This window comes from Myotis myotis, unplaced genomic scaffold, assembly GCF_014108235.1.
Source record: "Myotis myotis isolate mMyoMyo1 unplaced genomic scaffold, mMyoMyo1.p scaffold_m19_p_2, whole genome shotgun sequence".
Lineage (NCBI taxonomy): Eukaryota > Metazoa > Chordata > Mammalia > Chiroptera > Vespertilionidae > Myotis > Myotis myotis.
Window position 1 is genome coordinate 35,352,105 of NW_023416324.1, and position 22,387 is coordinate 35,374,491.

General features: G+C 40.5%; 1 protein-coding gene across 3 annotated transcripts in view; it reads left to right on the forward strand.

Annotated features, from left to right (window-relative positions):
* The first annotated feature begins 11,112 nt into the window (after nucleotides 1-11,112).
* ZYG11B (zyg-11 family member B, cell cycle regulator) overlaps nucleotides 11,113-22,387 on the forward strand; it is a 76,700-nt gene continuing 65,425 nt past the window's right edge. For all 3 annotated transcript variants that reach the window (XM_036348935.1, XM_036348936.1, XM_036348937.1), the window contains exon 1: nucleotides 11,113-11,319. In XM_036348935.1, coding sequence (XP_036204828.1) covers nucleotides 11,290-11,319 — 30 coding nt within the window. In that variant the 5' untranslated portion in view covers nucleotides 11,113-11,289. The remainder of the gene's footprint in view (nucleotides 11,320-22,387) is intronic.

The following is a 22,387-nucleotide window of genomic DNA, read 5'->3' on the forward strand; positions in this document are numbered from 1 at the left end:
TGTGCCAGCTAAACCCGAGGACAGATGAAGTCTGGGGAACGAATAAGGAAAAAAACATTAAAGCCAGACAGACCTAAATAACAGTAAAACAGACCACAGAATAATCCCAAACTCCCCTATACATGAATTTTGATACATCAGCATATTAAAAATGTACCTGGAAAGCTGATAAATATTCTATTGAAACCCTTCCCTAAGATTCTCCCCTGTAGAAAAAAAAAAGGGGGGGGATAAAAAGCCCTGAGGACAAAGACTCAGTGCAAGCTCACTCTCGAGCACACCCGTGCCCTTTCCCAGGCATGAAATTTTTATTTCTTCCTGAACTCCAAGGGTCCCCACGAGACTTGCAACCAGGGGAGCAGTGGGCAATGGTAGCACGATCAGGACTCAATCCCTGATCCTGTCTCCAAAGCCCCCTTTTCTCTGACTTCCCAGTGAGCTGACAGCAGCCCCACCATGGCTCATTGCTTTCCTAGAACATTTCCAGAGAACAAAAGCAGAGCACCGCCTAAGCTCCCTCCTGTTGTTTCTCCTACCCTAAGTCTCTCCTTTGTTTCACTGTCCCCAGTTTTAATAAACATATTCTCAAAGTGACCTGGACTCGGGCTGTGAAATCTTTCCTACACAAAGTCAAGAACGTACACACTACAGACTGGTCTAAGGCAGACCCACTCCAAGCTGGGCCCAACAGGTTGCAACACCAAGGGTAAAGAAGGGATCAGATTTCATGGTAAAGCATCTCAAGTCTGGGCTGAGATTTAGTGCCTTCTAAAAAAAGCTCACAAGCTTTCAAATAGTTATCCTGAGGCTTCCTGTTCCTACATAAGAACTGATACAGGTGGGTGTTCAGTACACGTTGATGAGTGAATCAATGAAAGGGTAAATTAATCTGGGCTTCTAAATGTAACCCAGTGATGACTGTCAGTAAGAAGCAATGGTGTAGGAAAAGAGTTGTGACCAAATGTCGCATAGTGTTCAAGATGAAGTATAAGCTCCTTACTGTTGCACTGCTGTAAGTAAGTTACTGCCCCAGCCTGCCTCTCCAGCTGTGTCTTCCCTTCTATGCATACTCTGTGTCTCATCCCAAACTATTCGTAGAGCCAAAATACATCATCTGGTTTCATGCTCCAGTGGCTTAACACCTATTGTTCCCTATACCTAGAATACTCTTTCCTCCCCTCTTAATTTAGATAATTCTTATTTACCTTTCAAAGCTCGAGTCAAGTAGTACCTCTTCTAGGAAACCCTCTCTGACCGTTCCACTGGGCTGGATGCCTCCTTTGTGCTCTGGTAGGTGCCTGCTTCTTTTTATAAAAGTATTGATCATAATTTTTTTTGCTGTTGTCTATCCTTTTCACCCACAATCCCTGAGCACCTTGAGGGCAAAGACTGTGTCTTATTTATTTCTGTATCCTCAGTGTCTAGCATATGACATAACACAGAGGAAAGGCATGTGGTCCAGTGGAAAGAATGCATAGTAGAAGAGTTATTATTATTAGTCAGAGAATTTGCCACCCATAGAATTCCAGGTTTAAGAAGGGCTTTGTTACACCTGAAACTAATACAAAATAATATTGAATGGAAACTGTAATTTAAAAATTAAAAGAAGAGCTTTTCAAAGCCTCATTTAATATTTGTTGAGGAATACATTATTTACATGCATATGCCTTAGAAAAGGGATAGGACAATGAAAAGTAGATGACAGGCAAGGATGCCTGGAAAAAAGTGAAATTTACACACACACACACACACACACACACACACACACGCAGCGCATGGCAGTTGCATCATTTGTAGTACTTGGATGAATGACCCTCTATAGAAGGGTATCCTGGAGATAATGCCCTAATAGTCTGATTGGGGTGACTGTTCCAAACTAGCTGCCACATCTTCCTTTCTCCCATCCCACTGTAGCAGAGAGTAGCAGAAAGGTTAAAGGCAAAGGGAAAAATCCTCACACAAAATATGAGATCTGGATCAGTTACCAAACCTGGGAGTCAAGTTAACTTATAACCTGGAGCAAGTCACTCCTCTCTCTATACTTCAGTTTCCTCATCTGTAAAATAAGGATAATAATATCTAGCTTGCAGGATAAGTGATAATAGTTAATACTCATATTACTTTTATACTCTGCCAAGTCCTATTCTAAGAGCTTTAAATATAATAGTAACTTAATCCTCATTAAAACTCTACGAGGTAAGTACAATTTTTCATAGCAATTTTATAGATAAAGAAACAGAGACACAGAAATGTCTTTTCCAAGATCACACAGCTAGTAAGTATGGAGCTGGGAGTGAAACCCAGACAGATTGGCCTGCTCCAGGCTATGCTCTTAACAAGTACTATAGTATTCCCTTTTAAAATGTCTTATCTTTCAACTATTACATACTCCTGTGATTGGAAGGTTTTCTGCCTGAGTAGTCCAGGCTATTTTAAGATGCCCTAAAGGTAAGTTGGCTTTGCCTTCGTCTGAAGAACTGGAACAAGTTCTTAGCACTTCAGCCAGAGGGCATTCAAGGGATATGAGGATCCCATGAAATTAATTCCTCCAGTCGAGCCATGTTCTGGGTCCTGAAGACAGAGCTGAATTGAGTCCAGCCAATGGATTCAAGGAGCTCACAGCTTAGTTGGGTAGATAAGCAAAAGAGACAACCCTAGTATAGTACTGCTATGGAGGGAAGCTCATAAGGCAAATCTAATTTAACTATGGAAGGATTGATCAGAAAAGGCCTTCCAAAGGAGGAGACACGTGAATCTAGTATCAAAGGCAAGTGGAAGATATATTTGAAGAAAGCAAGAAGGGTTTCTTGGCAGAGAGAATGCTATGAGCAAATATATAGGGGCTTCAAATAGCACTATGTATTCCAAGAACTATGAATAGTTCAGCATGGCTAGAACAGAGCTAGGAGACATGAAACGAGAGTGTTGTTGCCTAAGGCATAGACAGAGGCCAGTTAGGAAAGTGTCTCAGTTGTCAGATTAAGGGGTTGGCCGTATCTGTAGAACTACTGAAAAGTTCCAAACAGGGGTATAATATGGAACAGAAAGATAATTTTGGTAACAAAAGGGGGTTGCGTTAGAGGTTTAAAACTGGAGATAGCTTTCAAGCACATGAAAAGTTGCTCAACAACATGAGTCATTATGGAAATGTAAGTTAAATCCACAATAAGGTACCATTTTACACTCATTGGAATATCTATTATAAGAATGATGAATAATAACAACTGTTGGCAAAGACGTAGAGAATTGGAACCCTTATACGTTGCTGATAGGAATGTAAAATGGTGCAGCTGCTTTGTAAAACAGTTTAGCAGTTCATCAAAAAGTTAAATATAGCCCTAACTGGTTTGGCTCAGTGGATAGAGCATCGGCCTGCAGACTGAAGTGTCCTGGGTTCGATACCTCAGTTGCAGGCTCCCGGCTCTGGTTGGGGAATGTGGGAAGCAACAAATCGAGGTGTCTCTCTCACATCAATGTTTCTCTCTGTCTCTCCCTCTTCCTTCCACTCTCTCTAAAAATCAATGGGAAAAATATCCTCAAGAGAGGATTAAAAAAAAAAGTTAAATATAGAGTTACCATACGACCCAACAATTCTACTCCTAGGTATATACCTAAGAGAACATGCTTGTAAGGAAGCCTCTTACATGCATGTTCACAGCAGCATTATTCTAAATAGTCAAAAAGTGGAAACAACCCAAATGTCCATCAGCTGATTAATAGATAAACAAAATTTGCTATATCCATACGATGGAATATTACTCAGCCATAAAAAGAAATGGAGCCATGATACATACTACAACATAGATGAGACTTTAAAACATAGTGGAAGAATCCAGACACAAAAAGTCATATCATATGATTCCACGCATATAAAATGTTCATAGTAGCCAAATCCATAGAGATAGAATATAGATTAGTGGTTGCCAGGGATTGGGATAGGAAGGAATGGGGAGTGACTCCTATTGGGTACTGGCCTCTGGAAGTAGTGGTGATGGTTGCACAATTTTGTGAATATACTAAAAACTACTGAATTAAACACTTTAAAAGGATGAGTTTTGTGGCATGTGAATGATAGCTCTCCTCCCCCTCCCAAAAAAAGACTGGTAGCAGAGAGACCAGTGAGGATACAGAATGGTTTAAGCCAGTGGTCGGCAAACTCATTAGTCAACAGAGCCAAATATCAACAGTACAACGATTGAAATTTCTTTTGAGAGCCAAATTTTTTAAACTTAAACTATATAGGTAGGTACATTGTTATTAATTAGGGTACTCCTAAGGCTTAGGAAGAGCCACACTCAAGGGGCCAAAGAGCTGCATGTGGCTCTCGAGCCGCAGTTTGCCGACCGCTGGTCTAAGCAACACGCTTCACACAGGGGAACTCACACCCCTGGAGGTTCATGAAGACTTTACAGGGGGTACACAAGCACGAATAATCTCTACATCCTGAACTTTTGTGTATTCTTTCCTAAAATTAATCTGCCCCATAATGTGCCTTTTATTTCTCCTCTTTCACAGTAGCATTTCTCTCACCCTAATAGGAAAGATATATGTCTCCCCTATCCTAAATAGTACTATGAGAGTATTGCCCTTAAGGTAAAACGTCTGGAGCACCTTTGAAAGGGATAGCATAAATCTAAAGGGCTTTAAGGGAGAGTCCCAGAACAGCAAAGCAAGAACACTCAGTAAGCAATTATTAAAGTGATAATAAAAACTAGATGTCAAATTAAAAATGTGTGAGGAGGACCATAGTTTCTAAAAAATTTTCTAGAGGGTATGAGAATATAAAGTCTAGAATTACCTTTACCTTAGAATCATCTAGGGTGCTCAAAATGAAAAACTCCAGTTCTTGTGGTATGTCTACAATGGAATATTATTCTGCACTAGAAAGTCATGAGCTATCAAGACATGAAAAGACATACAGGAAACTTAAATGCTTGTCACTTCTACCAAGTGAAAGAGACCAACCTGAAGGCTTGATTCCAACTATATGATAATCTGGAAAAGGCAACTACTCTGTATGACTCTTATATGATGCATACATTGTCCACACCCATTGAATGAATAACCTCATAGTTCACACCCTAATGTAAACTATGGACTCTAGGTAATCGATTGTGATGTGCCAGTTTAGGTTCATCAATTGTAATAAATGTAACATTTTAGTACATATGATGTGGGATTTTGATAATGGGGGAGGCTATGCATGAGTGGAGGCAAGAGATATTTTGGAAATCTCTATACTTGCCTCTCAATTTTGCTGTCAATCTAAAACTTCCATTAACAAATTAAAAGTCTTAAAAAAACAAACAAAAAAACTCCTGTACTGGAGCCCAGCCCAGTCTGGTTAAATTAGATTATTTAATTAGGAGCTAAGGCTGTGTAATTTTTAAAGATTCCTAGATGATTCTAATATGAAATCAGGATTGTGAACCACTTACAGGAAGGCATCGGTGATAAGGATATCAAGGAAGAGGGAAAAGAATTGAGAAATCATTGTGATGCATGTGTAGGATTTTTTCAGACTCTAGACATGAATGAATTTTGAGTTTGACAAAATTGAGAATTCCTGGTCTAGGGACAGCTTTGCAAGCCTCAATATCTGTTGAAGGATAAGTTAATAACTTACATATGACCTCAAGGAGGTAACAGTAGTAGAACATGAGTAATTTCTTGGTTGTAAGGGGTGAAGGAGAGGAAGATATCAAGGATGACGGCCAGGTCACCCTTAAAAACTCATCTATGGGTATCTGCTTCTGAGATAGCACAAGAAAGGGGGAAAGTTTGTGGGAATGATAGGGAGTTAATTTTTGGACATGTTGCTATGAGATACCAGTGGGCTGTCCAGATGGAGTTTGCTTTTGGCTTTGAATGTGTAGATCAGAAGCTTGGGAGAACGATTTGGGAGAAAAATTTTGGACTCACCAGAACATAGGTGATGTCTACCTGAAGACATCAGAGAATTTGTTACTATTCAAGGAAAGCACAGAGAATACAAAGGTAAAGAGATTGTGATGCATATGTAGGATGTTTTCAGACTATAAACATGAATGAATTTTGAGTTTGACAAAACTGAGACAAGGGAGTGGGTGGCTGAAATGGAAGGGAGGGTCATTAGAATTGAGAATATCAAAGAGCAGAGAGGCCAAGGAGCTTGATGAGTCGCGGAGGTAAACATTGAAGTCACCCAAGTTGTTGTAGGATTGCAATAGCTCTCAAACTTTAGCATGGATCAGGATCAGCTGAAAAATTTCGGGGGCCCACACCTGGAGTTTCTGATTTTGTTGGTCTTTGTGACCCAAGGATTTGTATTTATAGCAAGTTTCCCCGTGATGATGATACTGGGTACTAAACTTTGATAATTACTGCAACAGAGTAAAGCCCGGGTCAGGTGTCAAGGCCATCTATGAATGTGTTTAGTGGATGAGAGCAATGAAGAGGGAGAGATACCAACCTTAAACAGTTGATTGAGAATGTGGCCCTGACACTGGGACACTCCACCTAATGGACACATATTCCTCCCTGCTCTCTATACTAGCTCTGCTTTGATTCTTTGTCCTATGGAATACACTTTACCTTTTTTTAAAAAAATATATTTTATTGATTTCTTACAGAGAGGAAGGGAGAGGGATAGAGTTAGAAACATTGATGAGAGAGAAACGTCGATCTGCTGCCTCCTGCACACTCCTTACTGGGGATGTGCCTGCAACCAAGGTACATGCCCTTGACCGGAATCGAACCTGGGACCCTTGAGTCTGCAGGCCGACGCTCTAGCCATTGAGCCAAACCGGTTAGGGCTACACTTTACCTTGATGTTTGAACCAGAAATAGCTTAAGCCACCTTTATGCTAAAACCAGTGACTTCAGTGGGGAAAAGAAGATTTAACTGCCAAACTGCCTTCTACCCCCAGAAGTTTCACTATGTGTTGAGGAATGAAGAAAAGAAATGGAGCCCAGCCTATGTGACTCAGTGGTTGAGCCAGGAACCAAGCGGTCACAGTTGAATTCCCAGTCACAGCACATATGTGCCAGGTTGCAGGCTGGATTCCCAGTAAGGGGGTGTGCAGGAGGCAGCCAATCGATGATGTTTCTCTCTCATTGATGTTTCTATCTCTCTATCCCTCTCCCTTCCTTTCGCTAAAAAATCAGTTAAAATAACCAAAAATATAAAAAAATTTAAAAAGAAATGAAATGGAATAGAAAAGACTAGAGAGGTCATTTATAGATTAAGTGAATAGGCAGATTTTTCAAATTAATGCTCTTTCTCACAATAAACATGTTTTGTGACTTTATGCAACTCTCTGAAATATATTTTACAAGCTTTAGTAATTAACCTTTTCTATTTACATTAAAAGTCAGGAAAATAAAGGAAAAGCTTGTAACTTATATTAAAAAGCAGAGCATGGTAAAATGTCATCTTACTAGAGAGCTCTGCCTCAGCCTGATTAGTCACCTAAGAAGGTTCATTTTACATCACTGCGCTGATAGGTCCAAGGAGTTTATTGCCTTTTTGTACAAAACCCTCGGTTCGTTGTTCCTTTTTAATTAAAAAGCATGAGAAGATACTTAATTGATTTTTAAACCACATTTCTCTTCTCTGGAGACATAATTTCTGATTCCACAGTCAGGAGTTTTCACCAGCTCTCCCATGAGGTCTTGAAGCCATCATGTGAAGAGGATTTCCCAAGCACTGTCTGATTTCTCAGAGTTCTTGTGTCTAATCTAAAATAATAAAAGTGTGATATGCTAATTAGACTGGACGTCCTTCCAGACGAAGCTGGGGCTGGGAGGGAAGCTGGTGCCAGCAGTGGGGTGGGGGGTGGGGGGGTTGGGGGGGGTGAGGGGGGGGAGAAAAGGCCTATTCTTGCACGAATTTTGTGCACCGGGACTTTAGTATTAAATATTAGCTACTTTCTGTCTACTCTGGAGGCATAGGTACCTAGTGAAATAGACTCTGGCTAGATAAATATAGAACCAGAATATTAGAATTGGTTAGACCTTGGAGTTTACCCTCTTGACCACTCATCCCCTCAGGATATTTTACGGATGATCAAATCGCTCCAGGGAGAGGAAAGATTTGCCCAAGGCCACAGTATCTCAAAGGTCCAAGCAGCCTTAATTAAAGGTACCAAATCCCACTTCCCCTGTATCAGAGCCAGGGGCTAGAATTCAACCCTCTGACTCCTGGCACAGTGCTCCTCAGTCTCATCCTGAGACAGTGCACTGGTGCTTCTGTTTTGCTGCTCAAAGCATTTTCATTTGCCTTCTGGCACTAGGAAGGGAGGGGGGAGTAGGAGAGCGGCACTCCTGTTCCTTCCTAGACTAACCTCATCAGCATCTTCTGGGAATGTGCTAGTAATGCAAAATCTTGAGTCCCAACCCTGACTTAATAGATCAGAAAGCCTCAGGGAAGGACCTAGAGAACTCCTTTAACAGGTGCTCCAGCTGATTCTGATAGACACTAGAAGTTGATGATGGATTATAGCAGAAAATTCTGTACTAGAAAGACCTTTTGTTCACCTGGTCCTTCCTGTCCTCGAGAGAAATTCCAAGGCTGTGAGATAGTGGAATGAGCTCTGGGGTCAGATTTAGCCCTTCCCCAGCTGATTGGCAATGTCTCCTATCTCTAAGCCTGTGTTCTCATCTATCAAATGGGAAAATAACCCCCTTTACCAGTCCCAGGGACTTGTGGTGAAGATTAAATGTGAGGTTGGCTGGTAAACTGCTTTCTGAAAAAAAGTGTGCTGTGATTTTGCGAGGGATTGCTAAAGTTTGTATCCAGATTGCTACTTTTAGCTTTGAAAAAAAACCTCTCATACTGCCTAGCTTTACATGGAGAGTATTCAGTCCACCAACCAGGGTGAACTCTTAATAGATGATGCTTATTGGAAACTTCTGCCCTGAGTCTTGGGTTCTGATGAGTGGTTGGAATGGATCTCAGAACCTTAGGAGTCGCCAGCTAAAATTCGTCATACTCAGTAAGTTTGCTATCCCCTTATTAAATTGCTAAGGAGGAGCTTGTTTGTTTTTAACTGGGAGTCTTTTTCATTATCCCACAAACTACAAAACACAGTAGACCGTTAGAATGGTCCCCTCCCTTAAAGATTCAGGGCATTGAATATTAAAAGTAACAGGAAATCCTGCCTCAGAAATAAGTGAGTTGTACTGAAATTTCTATTCCTTTGCTTTCACATTTAACTTTCTTGAACCACTGAATTTTAAAATTAGAAGGAATCTGAATAATCATCAATTCTATTTTCTTAACTCCTTATAGAACTCTTATCTATCATATTCCCAACACATTGTCAATTGCCCCCCTTTTGCACTTTTCTGGTAACCAGGAAAGCAGTCCATCCCATGCAGAATAATTCTTGCTCTTTGAATGCTCTTCCCTCTGTTGAACTGAAATCTATCTTCCTATAGCTTCCCATCCCCTCTTTGCCTCTAGCTTTACATTCTAGAATAAAATGGAATTAATATTCTCTTGACAATAATAACAAAACAATAATAATATCAGCTAACATTAAAATTATAAATAAATCTTTCAATTTCTGTAAACAATTGAGTTTCTGGAGAAATAAATTATTATAAAGTCCTGAATACCTTAGATTCCGTCTTGATTATAGTTAGAGAACAAAGGCTAGAAGCTTTACTAGCAGGACTTTTTGAAGGACACAAGTGTTTTTAAGAGGGTAGAGCACTGAATTAACCATTAATTTTTGTTTACATAGATAAGAGGAAACACCAGTATATAATTGCATACAATTTATCATTGAATTTAAGTTAAAGCTATACTTACTCTGAATCTTTCCTCATAAAGTTGGGTTTCTATGTTTATCAAAAGAACCAGAGTTTCCAAATATTTAAATGTTTATTTTTAGTAGTTCCACAGAATCTCAATTTGTAATCTTGAATTGTTATAGGGCACTACATTTGTTAAGAGTGTTTGTTGTAGAAAACAATATTCACTTAAAGTTATAAGTTTCTGTTTGTCAAAGGAAGTGGATTTTTTTTTTAATCCTCACCTGAGGATGTTTTTTTCCATTGAATTTTTAGAGAGTGGAAGGGAGAGGGACACCAATCAGTACAGTCAGCATGGTTTTGGATTCTTCTCCACTACCACCCCTCCAACCGGACACACACCCCATTTTGCTGCACGTTCAGAATTAGAGTTTTGTCAGGTGAGTACAAGGAAAGGAGAGCAGAACTAGAGAAATGAAGGTTAATATCTGGGAATGATTTTGATGATGGACAGTAGAATCTAAGCTGTTCATGAAAGGAAGTGAGGACATAGGGTAGTGTGAGGAATAGTGAAAAGGTAATAGGATCAATGGGTTTCGAGTCTTAGTGGAGTTGAAGAATTTTTGGAGTTGGGTGTTAGAGGAAGAGAGCGAGAAAGGAAGGAGTTTGTGGTGGGAGAGTTGGATGATTAAAATAGAGATTTTAGAGGGGTTACAATTATTGGTAAGGAAAAGATCTAAGGTATGAGTGTGGAAATGAGAGGCTGAGGCAAGGGTGATCACTAAAGAAGAAGAATTTGAGAGGCCAGGGCGTTGGAAGAATCATCTGAGAGAATTGAAATCCCTAAGGATTAGGACAATTCCTAGGACACTAATTTTTAAATCCATAAGAATAGTAATTAATGACAATGAACCAGAAGCACAGGAGTCTATCTGTGACTGAAACGAATGAGTGCTGTAGTCTCCATAATGACGTAATATTTAAAGCTCTTTATTTTTAATGTATATTTTTTATTGATTTCAGAGAGGAAGGGAAAGAGATAGAAACATCAATGATGAGAATCATTGATTGGCTGCCTCCTGCACGCCCCCCACTGGGGCGGGGATCGAGCCCACAACCCGGCATGTGCCCTTGGCCAGAATAGAACCTGGGACCCTTCAGTCCACAGGCCAACGCTCTATCCACTGAGCCAAACCGGCCAGGGCAGCTCTTTCTTTTTAAAGGGCGAATGGGATTTGAGGGGACAGAAGTCCGAGGTGGGGTGCCTGGTCCAGACTCCACGAAGGAGTCTGCGCAGTGAGAGTGGAGGCGGGGCCAAGCTCGGGCTCGTGTGCGAGGGCGGGGCTTCGCGGGGGCGGAGTCTGCGCTCTGGGGCCGCCGCCGCCGCCGCCGCCGCCGGTGTGCAGAGCTTCCAGCTCCAGCGGGAAGGAGGCCGCGGCCTGGGCCGAGCCTGGAGCCGCCGCAAGCCGGAGCCTCCTGGAGCCCCCGCGCCGGCTCCACCTGGGGGCGGGCTCAGGCCCGGCCCGCCGCCGAGCCCCGGACCGAGGCCGCATGCCCGAGGACCAGGCTGGCACAGCCATGGTGAGGGAGCAAGGCCTGCCCGAACCGCAGTCCCTCGCCGCCCCGGCTCCCGCAGGCCTGCCCTGCCCGCGCTCCGGTGCCCCCCTCCGCGCCCCGTCTCTCCCTTCACCTCCCGTGACCGCCCCCTCGGGGGCCCGCTCCTCCTTCCCGGGGCTCCCGGCCACCTGCCGGCGTGACAGCCCCTTTTCTCTTTCCTCCCAGCTGACACCCGTTTTTGTGTTTTTGTTTTTCATCGCCCTCCGTGACAGCCTCCTTCGCGTTCCCCGTGGCTGCCCCCTCCCCGTCCTTTATTTAACCCGACCTTCCTTTTCTTCCCGACCATGTTGCCTGTAATTGTCTCTCTTCGGGGAATCTCTACGATTTACCTCTTTTCCTTCCCATGTTTCGTTCCTGCTCTTCTTGCTCTCGCTTCTTGCCCCCTTTCACCATTTTATCCCCCTCCCCGCCCCCTCCCGTCCGTATCATCTCCTCCCTGCGTCCTCCACCACCCTCATTTCCTCCCCCGCTATCGGCCATCCTCGCTCCCCGTCTCTAACAGCCGCCCCCTTTCCTCCTCCGGATCTCGGGGGTCTAAGCAGGAACAATGTGCAGGCGATTGCTCCCCTGGAGTACCTAGGTAGGGCGGGCAGTTGGGAATCGGTGGCTCTTCTTCTCGTCGAGGGGAGGGCGACGGTGGAGGTATTGGAGCGGGCCTCGCCGCCTGTTGCCCCGGTGTCATTGCCAGACCGAAGGGACGGGGTGTTTTGGAGCGACGGTGCGCGGCCAGCATGCATTCTCTCTGACCTTACGAGATAGGCAGCCTTTTGACGGAAATCACTAAAAATGTTTGGGGACGCATTTTTATTTCGAGGGCTTCTTAATGTGGAGGTACGGTTTGGAAAATTTCCAAGTATTTACAGATTTGACTATTCCTCAGAACAAATGGTGTGTTTTCACTCGGAGACAAGAGACCAGGGCTTCTACAGACTGAAAATCAAGGTTGGCAGTCAGATACCTCCTCATGCCTTCCTTTGGTGTGCCCTCTCTGAATTTAGTTGGGGGACTCTTATATTTGCAATTTTTCTCCTTCCTGTTTCAAAATAGGTTGAGGTTTCAGTTGGTTTTTCATTGAGTTGGGTCACACATATTTCTCCATCATTTGCAGTCATCTATATTTTGTTTTTTTTGGGAGGAATAAGACATTCTCGTCAAATCTAAGCCCTGGTCATCATGTTTTCCTAGGAGGCTAGTTAATTTCTATTTTTTTTCTCCCATCCGTGTTTTAGGAAAGTGGTTTATAATGAAATAATTTAATTTGTGAACTTTTTCTAACCCACTGACTCTGCATTTTTGGGTTGTCATTCTCCTGTATCTGCCTCCACGACAACCTTCACATTCACGACCGATCACACTGTCATTGTGTTAACCTGTTTCTCCCCCTGAGGTGTGAGTTATTCTAGTCTAGACAGCAATAGTGCTTTACTTCTTTCTGTAATTCCCAGTGCCCACTTAAATGTAATAAGGATATGTTCTGAGAAATGCATTGTTAGGTGATTTTGTCGTTTGATCATCATAGTCCACTTACACAAACCTGGTGGTATAGCCTACTGCACACCTAGGCTATATGATATATATACCATTGTTGTATGTGCAGTACAGCATTGACCCAAATGTCGTTCGTTATTCAGTGCATGACTGTAGGAGAGATGTCTAAGACAGGGGCATTCAGACTTTACCATGAATCAAAATGAACTGGAGAGCTTGCAAGCTGCCATCTCCAGAGTTTGATTTATTAAATCTGGAGTAGGGCTTGAGAGTTTGCATTCCTAACAAGTAACCTATGTCATGCTGATGTTCCTGGTCTGTGAGACACTAGTCCAAGATACAGTCCTAACAAGTAACCCAACAAATTGATGTTTCTCTCTCTCCCCTCCTCTCTCTAAAAAATCAAATAAAAGCCTTAAAGAAATCAGTCAATCAGGGCAAGCTATAAAGTGATGTATGTGTGTATGTGGCAAATGTTTTAGTTAGTATGGTTAGGCAGCAACATTATTAGCTATTATTTATTGAGCATGACTATATAGGCCCTGTTTTAAGTGACCTACATGTTTTATTTCATTTAATCCTCATAGCAACCCAATGAGATAAGTACTAGGTCTATGAATGCAGAGACCATGTTTATTTGGCTCATCATTGAATCTTTAGCATATACATAGTGCCTCATGCATAAGTGCTCAATAAATATTTCTTGAACGAGTGAATGACTTTAGGCATGATCAGAAAGAGAGGAAGGCTTGGTTGAGAAGAGGACATTTGAACTTAGGTCTTAATAGGTGGGGCTTTATTGGGTAAGAATTTGGGAAGGAAAGTCATTCCTGGCAAAGGTAACAGCTTGAATGTGGAAGCTGAGACAGAGCAGGCATGATGTATTGTGGGAAATGTGTGACTATAGATTGAGGGTGTAGTAGGAGATGAGACTAGGTGAGCCTACCGTCAGATCATGGAGGACCTTGAATCATAGATTCAGGAGTTTTGACCTCATTGTAAAGACCCTGAGTTCCCTTGAAAGGTTTTTTATATCTGAAGGGATGTCATAATTAAGAGATTTGAAGGGATGATTACTATAAATCAGTATGAAGCATGGTTTGGGGTGGGAAGAGCTATTGTGCTCCTCTGGGTGAAAAATAAATATATGAACTCTCCCTAGCCTTGTTTTGGTGGTGGTGATTTAAATTGGAGGAAGAAGAATATAGGGATATGAAATATGGAGATCCGGCACACCAATTTTAGTGAATTTTCCATAGAGACATTACTATGGAGTTGTACAAGAAACACAGAATCACTAACAGTTTTGCAATTCTGATCACTAGGCCTCAGTTTTCATATGTGTGCGGCCTTTAGGAATTTATGAGAATATTAAAACAAAGTAAATTTACTATACCAAAGTCCTTTATTTACAAACAATAGGTCTCCCAAAGGTCATGCATTAGGTCAGTGATGGCGAACCTTTTGAGCCCAATGTGTCAGCATTTTGAAAAACCCTAACTTAACTCTGGTGCCGTGTCACATATAGAAATTTTTTGATATTTGCAACCATAGTAAAACAAAGACTTCTATTTTTGATATTTATTTTATATATTTAAATACCATTTAACAAAGAAAAGTCAACCAAAAAAATGAGTTCGCGTGTCACCTCTGATACGCGTGTCATAGGTTCGCCATCACTGTATTAGGTCATGTAGAGAGAATCAGCACTTCCCAAACTGAGAGCAGAACGTTAGCTGCCTCCTGCATGTCCCCTACTGGGGTTCAAACCCTCGGGCATGTGCCTAACCAGGAATTGAACCGCCAATCTTTCTGTGCCTAGGATGATGCCCAATTAACTGAGCCACACCAGCCAGGGGGAAAACTTATTTAATTTTAAAAATATTTTTTTGTATGGTATGAGAAGGGAGTGATTTTAAGTAAAATATATTTTATTTTAAATTATATGTATAATTTATTTAATAATACATTGAGCAAAATACATTAAAACAGATTTCCTGTTCCTACTTAACAAATGACACATTAACATGAGATAAATCATTATTTGTCATATTTTAAAATGAATATATATTACAATGTAGAATGAACTTAATTATGTTTATGGCATCAAAATAGGTAAGAACTGACTTTTTAACCTTAAATTTGGAATTCTTGTGTTTTTGTACTTAAAAACAACAGGTTTTTATAATCTGTTTTGTTTCTAAATGACAAACTAAAGGGAATGTTTCCAGGCTGCTACTTGAAAGCCTATTTCCATAAATAAAACATTGGAAGCATGGATGGTTTATTTCCAATAAAGGAAGATCCTAATTGAATATAACTATCACCACATTTTTATTTTTAATGCTTAAAAAATACTAAGCTATCTTGCCCTGGCTAGTGTTGCTCATTTGGTTGGCCTTTGTCCTGTGGACCAAAAGGTTGCTGGTTCGATTTCTAGTCAGAGCACATGTCGAGTTTGGGCTATATCCCTGGTAGGGGGCATGCAGGAAGCAGCTAATTGATGTTCTATTCTCACATCAATGTTTCTCTCTCCCTCACTCTGTCTCTCTAAAAATCAATTTTAAAAAAACAAATACTGAGCTATCTTAATGTAGTACCATTTAAGAATCCTGATCAGATAAATTCATTCATTTACTCGTTTCATCATCAGTGTAGCTAATGTTTCTTGTCTTTAACCAACAGTTCATTATAAGAATAAAAATAATTTTAAACTACTGTGATGTTCAGTGTTCAGATGAAGTTATAACAGTTGAACCACTATAATGTTATGAGCCAGTCTCCCAATTTTTATTAATTCACTTATGTGCAGTAGAAAAAATTTTGGGTATTCTCAAACAATTCTGTTTTTAAAGGAGAAAAAATGTAATAATTATTTTATTAAATGGTTAAAAATATACATATTGAGATAGACATCAGTATTGAATTTAATGATGTGGGCCATTGGGAAATGCTGGCTAGAACACTACTTTTTTCATTGGTTCTAAAGCTAGCCCTTAAAAACACATTTAACCAATAAGTGGCAGAAATAGTCATCATTTATTGTGGAATAAAAGACATCTTTAATGTGAATGGTAATTAAAATAGAAAAATAATGTTAAAACAAAGTTATTGAATACTGGGACATTTATTTAGAGAAGCATGATCTCATACACAGCTTTTATTTAATGAGCACACAGTATGTCAGATGGTATACTAATTAATCTTCACAGTCCCATAAGGTTGATAATGTTTTTTCATTGCACACATAAGAATACTGAGGCTTTGAAAAATCAAATAACTTTCCTGAAATCATAAAGCTATTAAGTGACAGCAGGATTCAAGCACAGGATTGTCTGACCCCTAAGCCTATGCTATTTCAAACACATTCCTGGGCTCTTATGTGGTTGTAGGAATCGAAACTGAATTTGAGCATTTAAAATATTTGTACCATTGTTTCCAGTATAAAAGTAATTCATATTTATTGAAAAAAAATTGGTCAAAGGGTGTGTACAGTTTTATGGTTCTTGATCCATATTGCCAAATTGCCTTCTGTAACGCACCTGAAGCAGAACATCAGGTGAGATAGCATTCTGTCTTTAGCATTTAGATACCTTTTGAACATTGAAAGCTTGTGAGATATGACAGGAATATGCTTTCAGAATACATTGATTTAGGGGAACAAGCAAAAGGCTAGTTGGGATTCAGTATTATTTAAAAATGATGCTGCTCTTAATTCTAACAGCATCTATTATGCATTGAAAACAGCATATATTTCAAGATATTATTATATATATAGAGAGAGCATACTTGGTATGAATGTGGATTTGTAGATTTTTTTCTGATGCGTAAGGAGCCTGCCATTTAGACTCCACTAGTTTACAGTGTTCTTATAGTACTGCTGTGGCCACACAGGCTGTACTGTACAACTCAAGTGGCACCCATACATATGGATAGCAATGGGTCTACGAAGATTTGTATCCTGTGTACTTGTCAGTGTCTAGCACAGAGTAGGGGCTTAGCAAATAGTTGTTGAATGAAAGTGTCTTGAATATTATACTAAGACCCTTAATGATCTAATCGTTTAATGATTAATCATTTTATGTGAAAAAATTTTTTCAACCCTAGCCGGTTTGGCTCAGTGGATAGAGTGTTGGCCTGAGGACTGAAGGGTCCCGGGTTCGATTCTAGCCAAGGGCATGTACCTTGGTTGCAGGTTCCCTGGCCCTGGTTGGGGTGTGTGCTGTAGGCAACTGATGTTTCTCTCTGTCTGTCCCTCTCCCTTCCACTCTCTCTAAAAATCAGTGGGAAAATATCCTTGGGTGAGGATTAACAACAACATAAAAGTTTTTTCATTTTATACTCTGTAATACTAAGCAACCATTATGCTCTTTTTCCTGCTTCTGAGTTTTGCTTACACTGTTTCTTTTTGCCTAGAATGCTATCCCCCTCCCTTACTATTTAATCTTCATGTGTTACCTTACACCAGCAATTTTCAACTGGTGTCCTGAGGCAGGCAGGCAGGCACAGTGGTGTGCCGCAAGAAATTATAAAACATGCAGTACCTTATTATTTAGTTAGTGGCACTGATCACTTTTCCCTGTCAAATAAAAAAAAAAGACAGCAGCCAATACAGCAATAGCCATCCAATGTGAATTAATCAAAATTATACCTACTTTTTATCATATCGGCAAAAAATATAGCATATTTTTTGATGTGCCGCAGAATTTTAGTAATTAGTTTATGTGTGCCATGAGATCAAAAAGATTGAAAATCACTGCCTTAAACCTTACCTCCTTTTTGAAGCCTTTGGTTACTTTCAGGCAGCCTTGTATACTTTTTTCCATATGCCTTTCCTGTACTTTGTATATGTCTTTTTTTTTAAATTAAATCTTTATTGTTCAGATTATTACATTTGTTCCTCTTTTTTCCCCCATAACTACCCTCCTCCCAGTTCCCACCCCACCCTCCGCCCTCACTCCCACCCACTGTCCTCATCCATAGGTACACGATTTTTGTCCAGTTTCTTTCCGCATCTCCCACACCCCTTTCCCCCCCCAAGAATAGTCAGTCCATTCCCTTCTATGTTCCTGATTCTGTTATAATCACCAGTTCATTCTGTTCATCAGATTATTTATTCACTTGATTCTTAGATTCACTTGTTGATAGATGTGTATTTGTTGTTCATAATTTGTATCTTTACCTTTTTCTTCTTCCTCTTCTTAAAGGATACCTTTCAGCATTTCATATAATACTGGTTTGGTGGTGATGAACTCCTTTAGCTTTTCCTTATCTGTGAAGCTCTTTATCTGACCTTCAATTCTGAATGATAGCTTTGCTGGATAAAGTAATCTTGGTTGTAGGTTCTTGGTATTCATCACCTTGAATATTTCTTGCCATTCCCTTCTGGCCTGCATAGTTTCTGTTGAGAAATCAGCTGACAGTCGTATGGGTATTCCCTTGTAGGTAACTGAGTTTCTTTCTCTTGCTGTTTTTAAGATTCTCTCTTTGTCTTTTGCTCTTGGCATTTTAATTATGATGTGTCTTGGTGTGGTCCTCTTTGGATTCCTTTTGTTTGGGGTTCTCTGCGCTTCCTGGACTTGTAAGTCTATTTCTTTCACCAGGTGGGGGAAGTTTTCTGTCATTATTTCTTCTAATAGGTTTTCAATATCTTGCTCTCTCTCATCTTCTGGCACCCCTATAATTCTGATGTTGGTACGCTTGAAGCTGTCCCAGAGGCTCCTTACACTATCTTCATATTTTCGGATTCTTTTTTCATTTTGCTTTTCCGGTTGGGTGTTTTTTGCTTCTTCGCATTTCAAATCTTTGACTTGATTCTTGCGCTCCTCTGGTCTGCTGTCGGGAGTCTGTATAATATTCGTTATTTCAGTCCGTGTGTGCTTAATTTCTAGTTGGTCCTTTATCACAACATCGAGGGTCTCATTAGATTTCTTGTACGTCTCATTAAGTTTATCGGCAGTCTCTAGAAGACTCTTGAAAGACCTCAAAAGTGTGGTTTTGAATTCTATATCCAGCAGCCTGCTTCCCTCCAGTTCTGTCATTTGTGTCCTGTTTCTTTGTCTCGGCATTTTTTATGCTTCGCTGTGTCAATAGAGTGGCTTTCTGTGCTAAGTGTCCCAATTACCTGAGGTAGACACTCTTGGTGCACCCCCTTGTGGTCTTTGTGCGCAGTCTTGCTAAGCCTTGATTGTTGTAGGTAACACTGGGAGGGATTTGACCTCCATGCCAACTGGCTGTGAGAATCAGCTGTGTCTGCAGTGGGAGAACTTCTGTCCTCTAGGGAGGTGCTAATCTAGCCTTTGCCTGAGGCCATCCCGAAAATGCCTCTGTGCAGGGCTTGGGCAGGGCGGGTCCCAGGGGATCAACAGGGCGGGCGGAGCGAGCAGTTATGGCTGCTCTCAGTCCCGTCCCCAGAGGCTCTGCCTCTCAGTGTCCCAGCAACTGCTGCAAACCTCAGAGAGAAAGCTGCCCTCGAGTTCTGACTGATGCCAGACAGTCCCGCTTCTCCCGTATGAGTCTGGATCCCTAGAGACTCACCCGGAACTGGAGCTCAGAGCCTGAGACTCCCTCCTGATTGAAAATGACAACCGTGCCCTCAGCCGCCAGCCTGCTCCACACGTACCTCCGCACCCTAGTATTTTACTTCTGTACCGCGCCTCCTCTGAGTCTCGGTATGCTTTTCTCTTTCCTTCTAGTTGTGGAATTTCCACTCAGCCAGCCTTCCTGTGGTTCTGGGTGATGTCCGTTCTGTCTTTTAGTTGTATTTTTGAAGTGGTTGTGTGAGGCAGCAATCTCCAGTGTTTACCTATGCCGCCATCTTGGTTTTCTCCCTGTATATGTCTTGGTTACAGCAGTTATTCTGTGGTGGTAGTATTTATCTATTTATTTATTTATTTATTAGCGAGAGAGAAACATTGATTTGTTCCACTTTTTTATGCATTCACTGGTTGCTTCTTGTTAGTGCCCTGACGGGAGATTGAACCCACAAATTTGATGTATTGGGAGGACACTCTAATCAACTGAGCTACTTGGCCAGGGCCAGTATTATTTGTTAACAAGGCTGGCTGTCTCTCCAGATTGTGAGCTCTCTGAGAGCAAGGACAGTACAGTATTTTATCAGTTTCATGTCTTAAGCACCTAGCATAATGCCTGAGATTGTAAGAAGATAAATATTTATTCAGTGAAAGAATGTATTTGTAGAGAATTGAATAAGGTGATGTTAACTGAGAGTGAGTTGTGAAAGAGGGCAAAAAAGGTGAACACTCTCCATAGGTACCCTGCGGGGCAAAAGAGGTTTGATGGGTAAGAAATGTTGGATCAGATACTAGCCTAAATGGTAGTTTTGACCTAAGATACATGTTTCTGTCCAAAAGAGTTGAGTTGGAGGAGTCATGAAGGAAGCCAAGTGATTTCAAGATGAATTGCAAAACAATATCCCTTTGTATAAACACTGGCAAATTACTTGCTTATAATTTGTGGAGGTGTCCTTTCAGAGAATAGAATATTTAAACACAGACAGTAAAGACTCAGTTACAGGTAAATTTAGAGGGGTGGTTAATCATTTAAACATTTTGTTAGCTCTATAAAAAGATCTTTTGTTTTTTTCTTTTTTCTTGTCTCCAGTTCTGTTTTGTATAAACATTTTTCTTAGCTCTCCAGCATCTTAATGCCTGTTCAATGTCATATACTCCTTTTCTGAAGGCATTTTTAAAAAGTTTGAATGTTCTTGGTTATGTATTGTCATTTACTTTTCATGGGCCTTGTAACCTTTCGCCAATCATTTCACCTCTTTATGCCTCCATTTTTTTAATCTATAAAATGAAACAGTTGTATTAAATCCTCTCTGCGATCCCTTCCACCTCTTTAAAAAAATGTAGTAAAACTTTGGCAAGTTAAAGGAAAGTATTATAGTAGAGTGGGTATGTTCTATTAGTTATAGTACTTTGGGATTATGGGAAGCTGCTTTTATAACTTTAAATTTTGTATAAACTTAAGCTCTTATTTCCCTGAATATATTACCCAACTTTCATACCAGAAACTATTTAAAGGCATTTTCATATACATCCCATTTATTCCTCAATACCATTTTGTGATTGTCAAGACAGAGGTTTAGCATCAATTTTACAAATAAGAAAACTGAGAAGTTAATTTATTTTCCTAAGGTCACACAGCTACTAAGTAGCAGAGCCAGGACTAACTACAAGCCCAGTGCTTTTTCCATTATTAACCTGGCTTCTCTGTTTACCATATTCTGTTTCAAAACTTATGCTGAAAGTAAAGAGGAAAATGATGCTAAAGTATTTCTTTGAGTTGGTGATTCCTATGATCTACTCAACAGCTCCATGATTATTGACTTGAATTTTTGTTTTGTTTCTTGGAATAGTTTTGCTACATGTGCTAAGATGGAAGGGAAGGATATTTATTTACCTTACCAGGCCATGATCTCTTAAAGATGGAACTCCAGCTTCTTGTCCTTTGGCACATAGTGATTTGCTGCGCTGGCCAGTCCATGAAATGATACATGCAAGAAGTTTGTCTTACCTGCATTATTTGACATCTAGGGATCTCTGAAAGTAGTTGGTGGTTTTTAAAAAAGAAAAATAACTTCCCACTGTTCATGCCAAATAGTTCATTATATTTATACCCTTGAATACAATATATATTTTAATCCTCACTTGAGGAGTGAGGACATTTTTTTCATTGATTCTTAGAGAGAGTGGTAGGAAGCGGGGAAGGAGGGGGAGAGAGAGAGAGAGAAACATTGATGTGAGAGAGATACATTGATTGGTTGCCTCTCACATGCGCCCTGCCTGAGGGTGGGGATTGGACCTGGACCTGCAACTCAGGTACATACCATTGACTGGGAATCAAACCTGCAACCTTTTGGTGCGTGGGCCGACATTATAACCACTGAGCATTACCGGCCAGGGTGGTACTATCTTCTTGACTTTTTTCCTCATTTGTGAAATGATTGTGTTTGGGGAAGGAGAAGGTATGTGTGTGTGTGTGTGTTTATCCCTGGAAGTCTGACTTGGTTGAATCAGTGATAGAAAACATAAGGAAAAAAACTCCCACAAATGAAGGAGGGATTTCCCATGCAGTACTACAAAAATGAGGAGTCAAAGCTTGTCCAATATCTGTGATTAATCACTATGCTTTAATTATGTTCAATTTGTAACAATGAAAATACATCCTGCATATCAGATATTTGCATTACGATTCATAACAGTAGCAAAATTACAGTTATGAAGTAGCAATGAAAATAATTTTATGGTTGGGGGTCACCACAACATGAGGAACTGTATTAAAGGGTCGCGGCATTAGGGTCTGCTCTAGAGGGAAATAAGTATTTTAAATATACCTAACAATAAATTTGTGCTTGATTGTTCATTTATTCATTCAATAAACATTTAGTGTCATTATGTGGTAGTTATTATTTTAGGTTCTGGCAATAACAAAACATAGTGTTTGTTGTATGAAGTTTATATTCTATAATAGCTAACATATCTTGAGCAGTTAATATATGCCAATAACTGTTCCATGT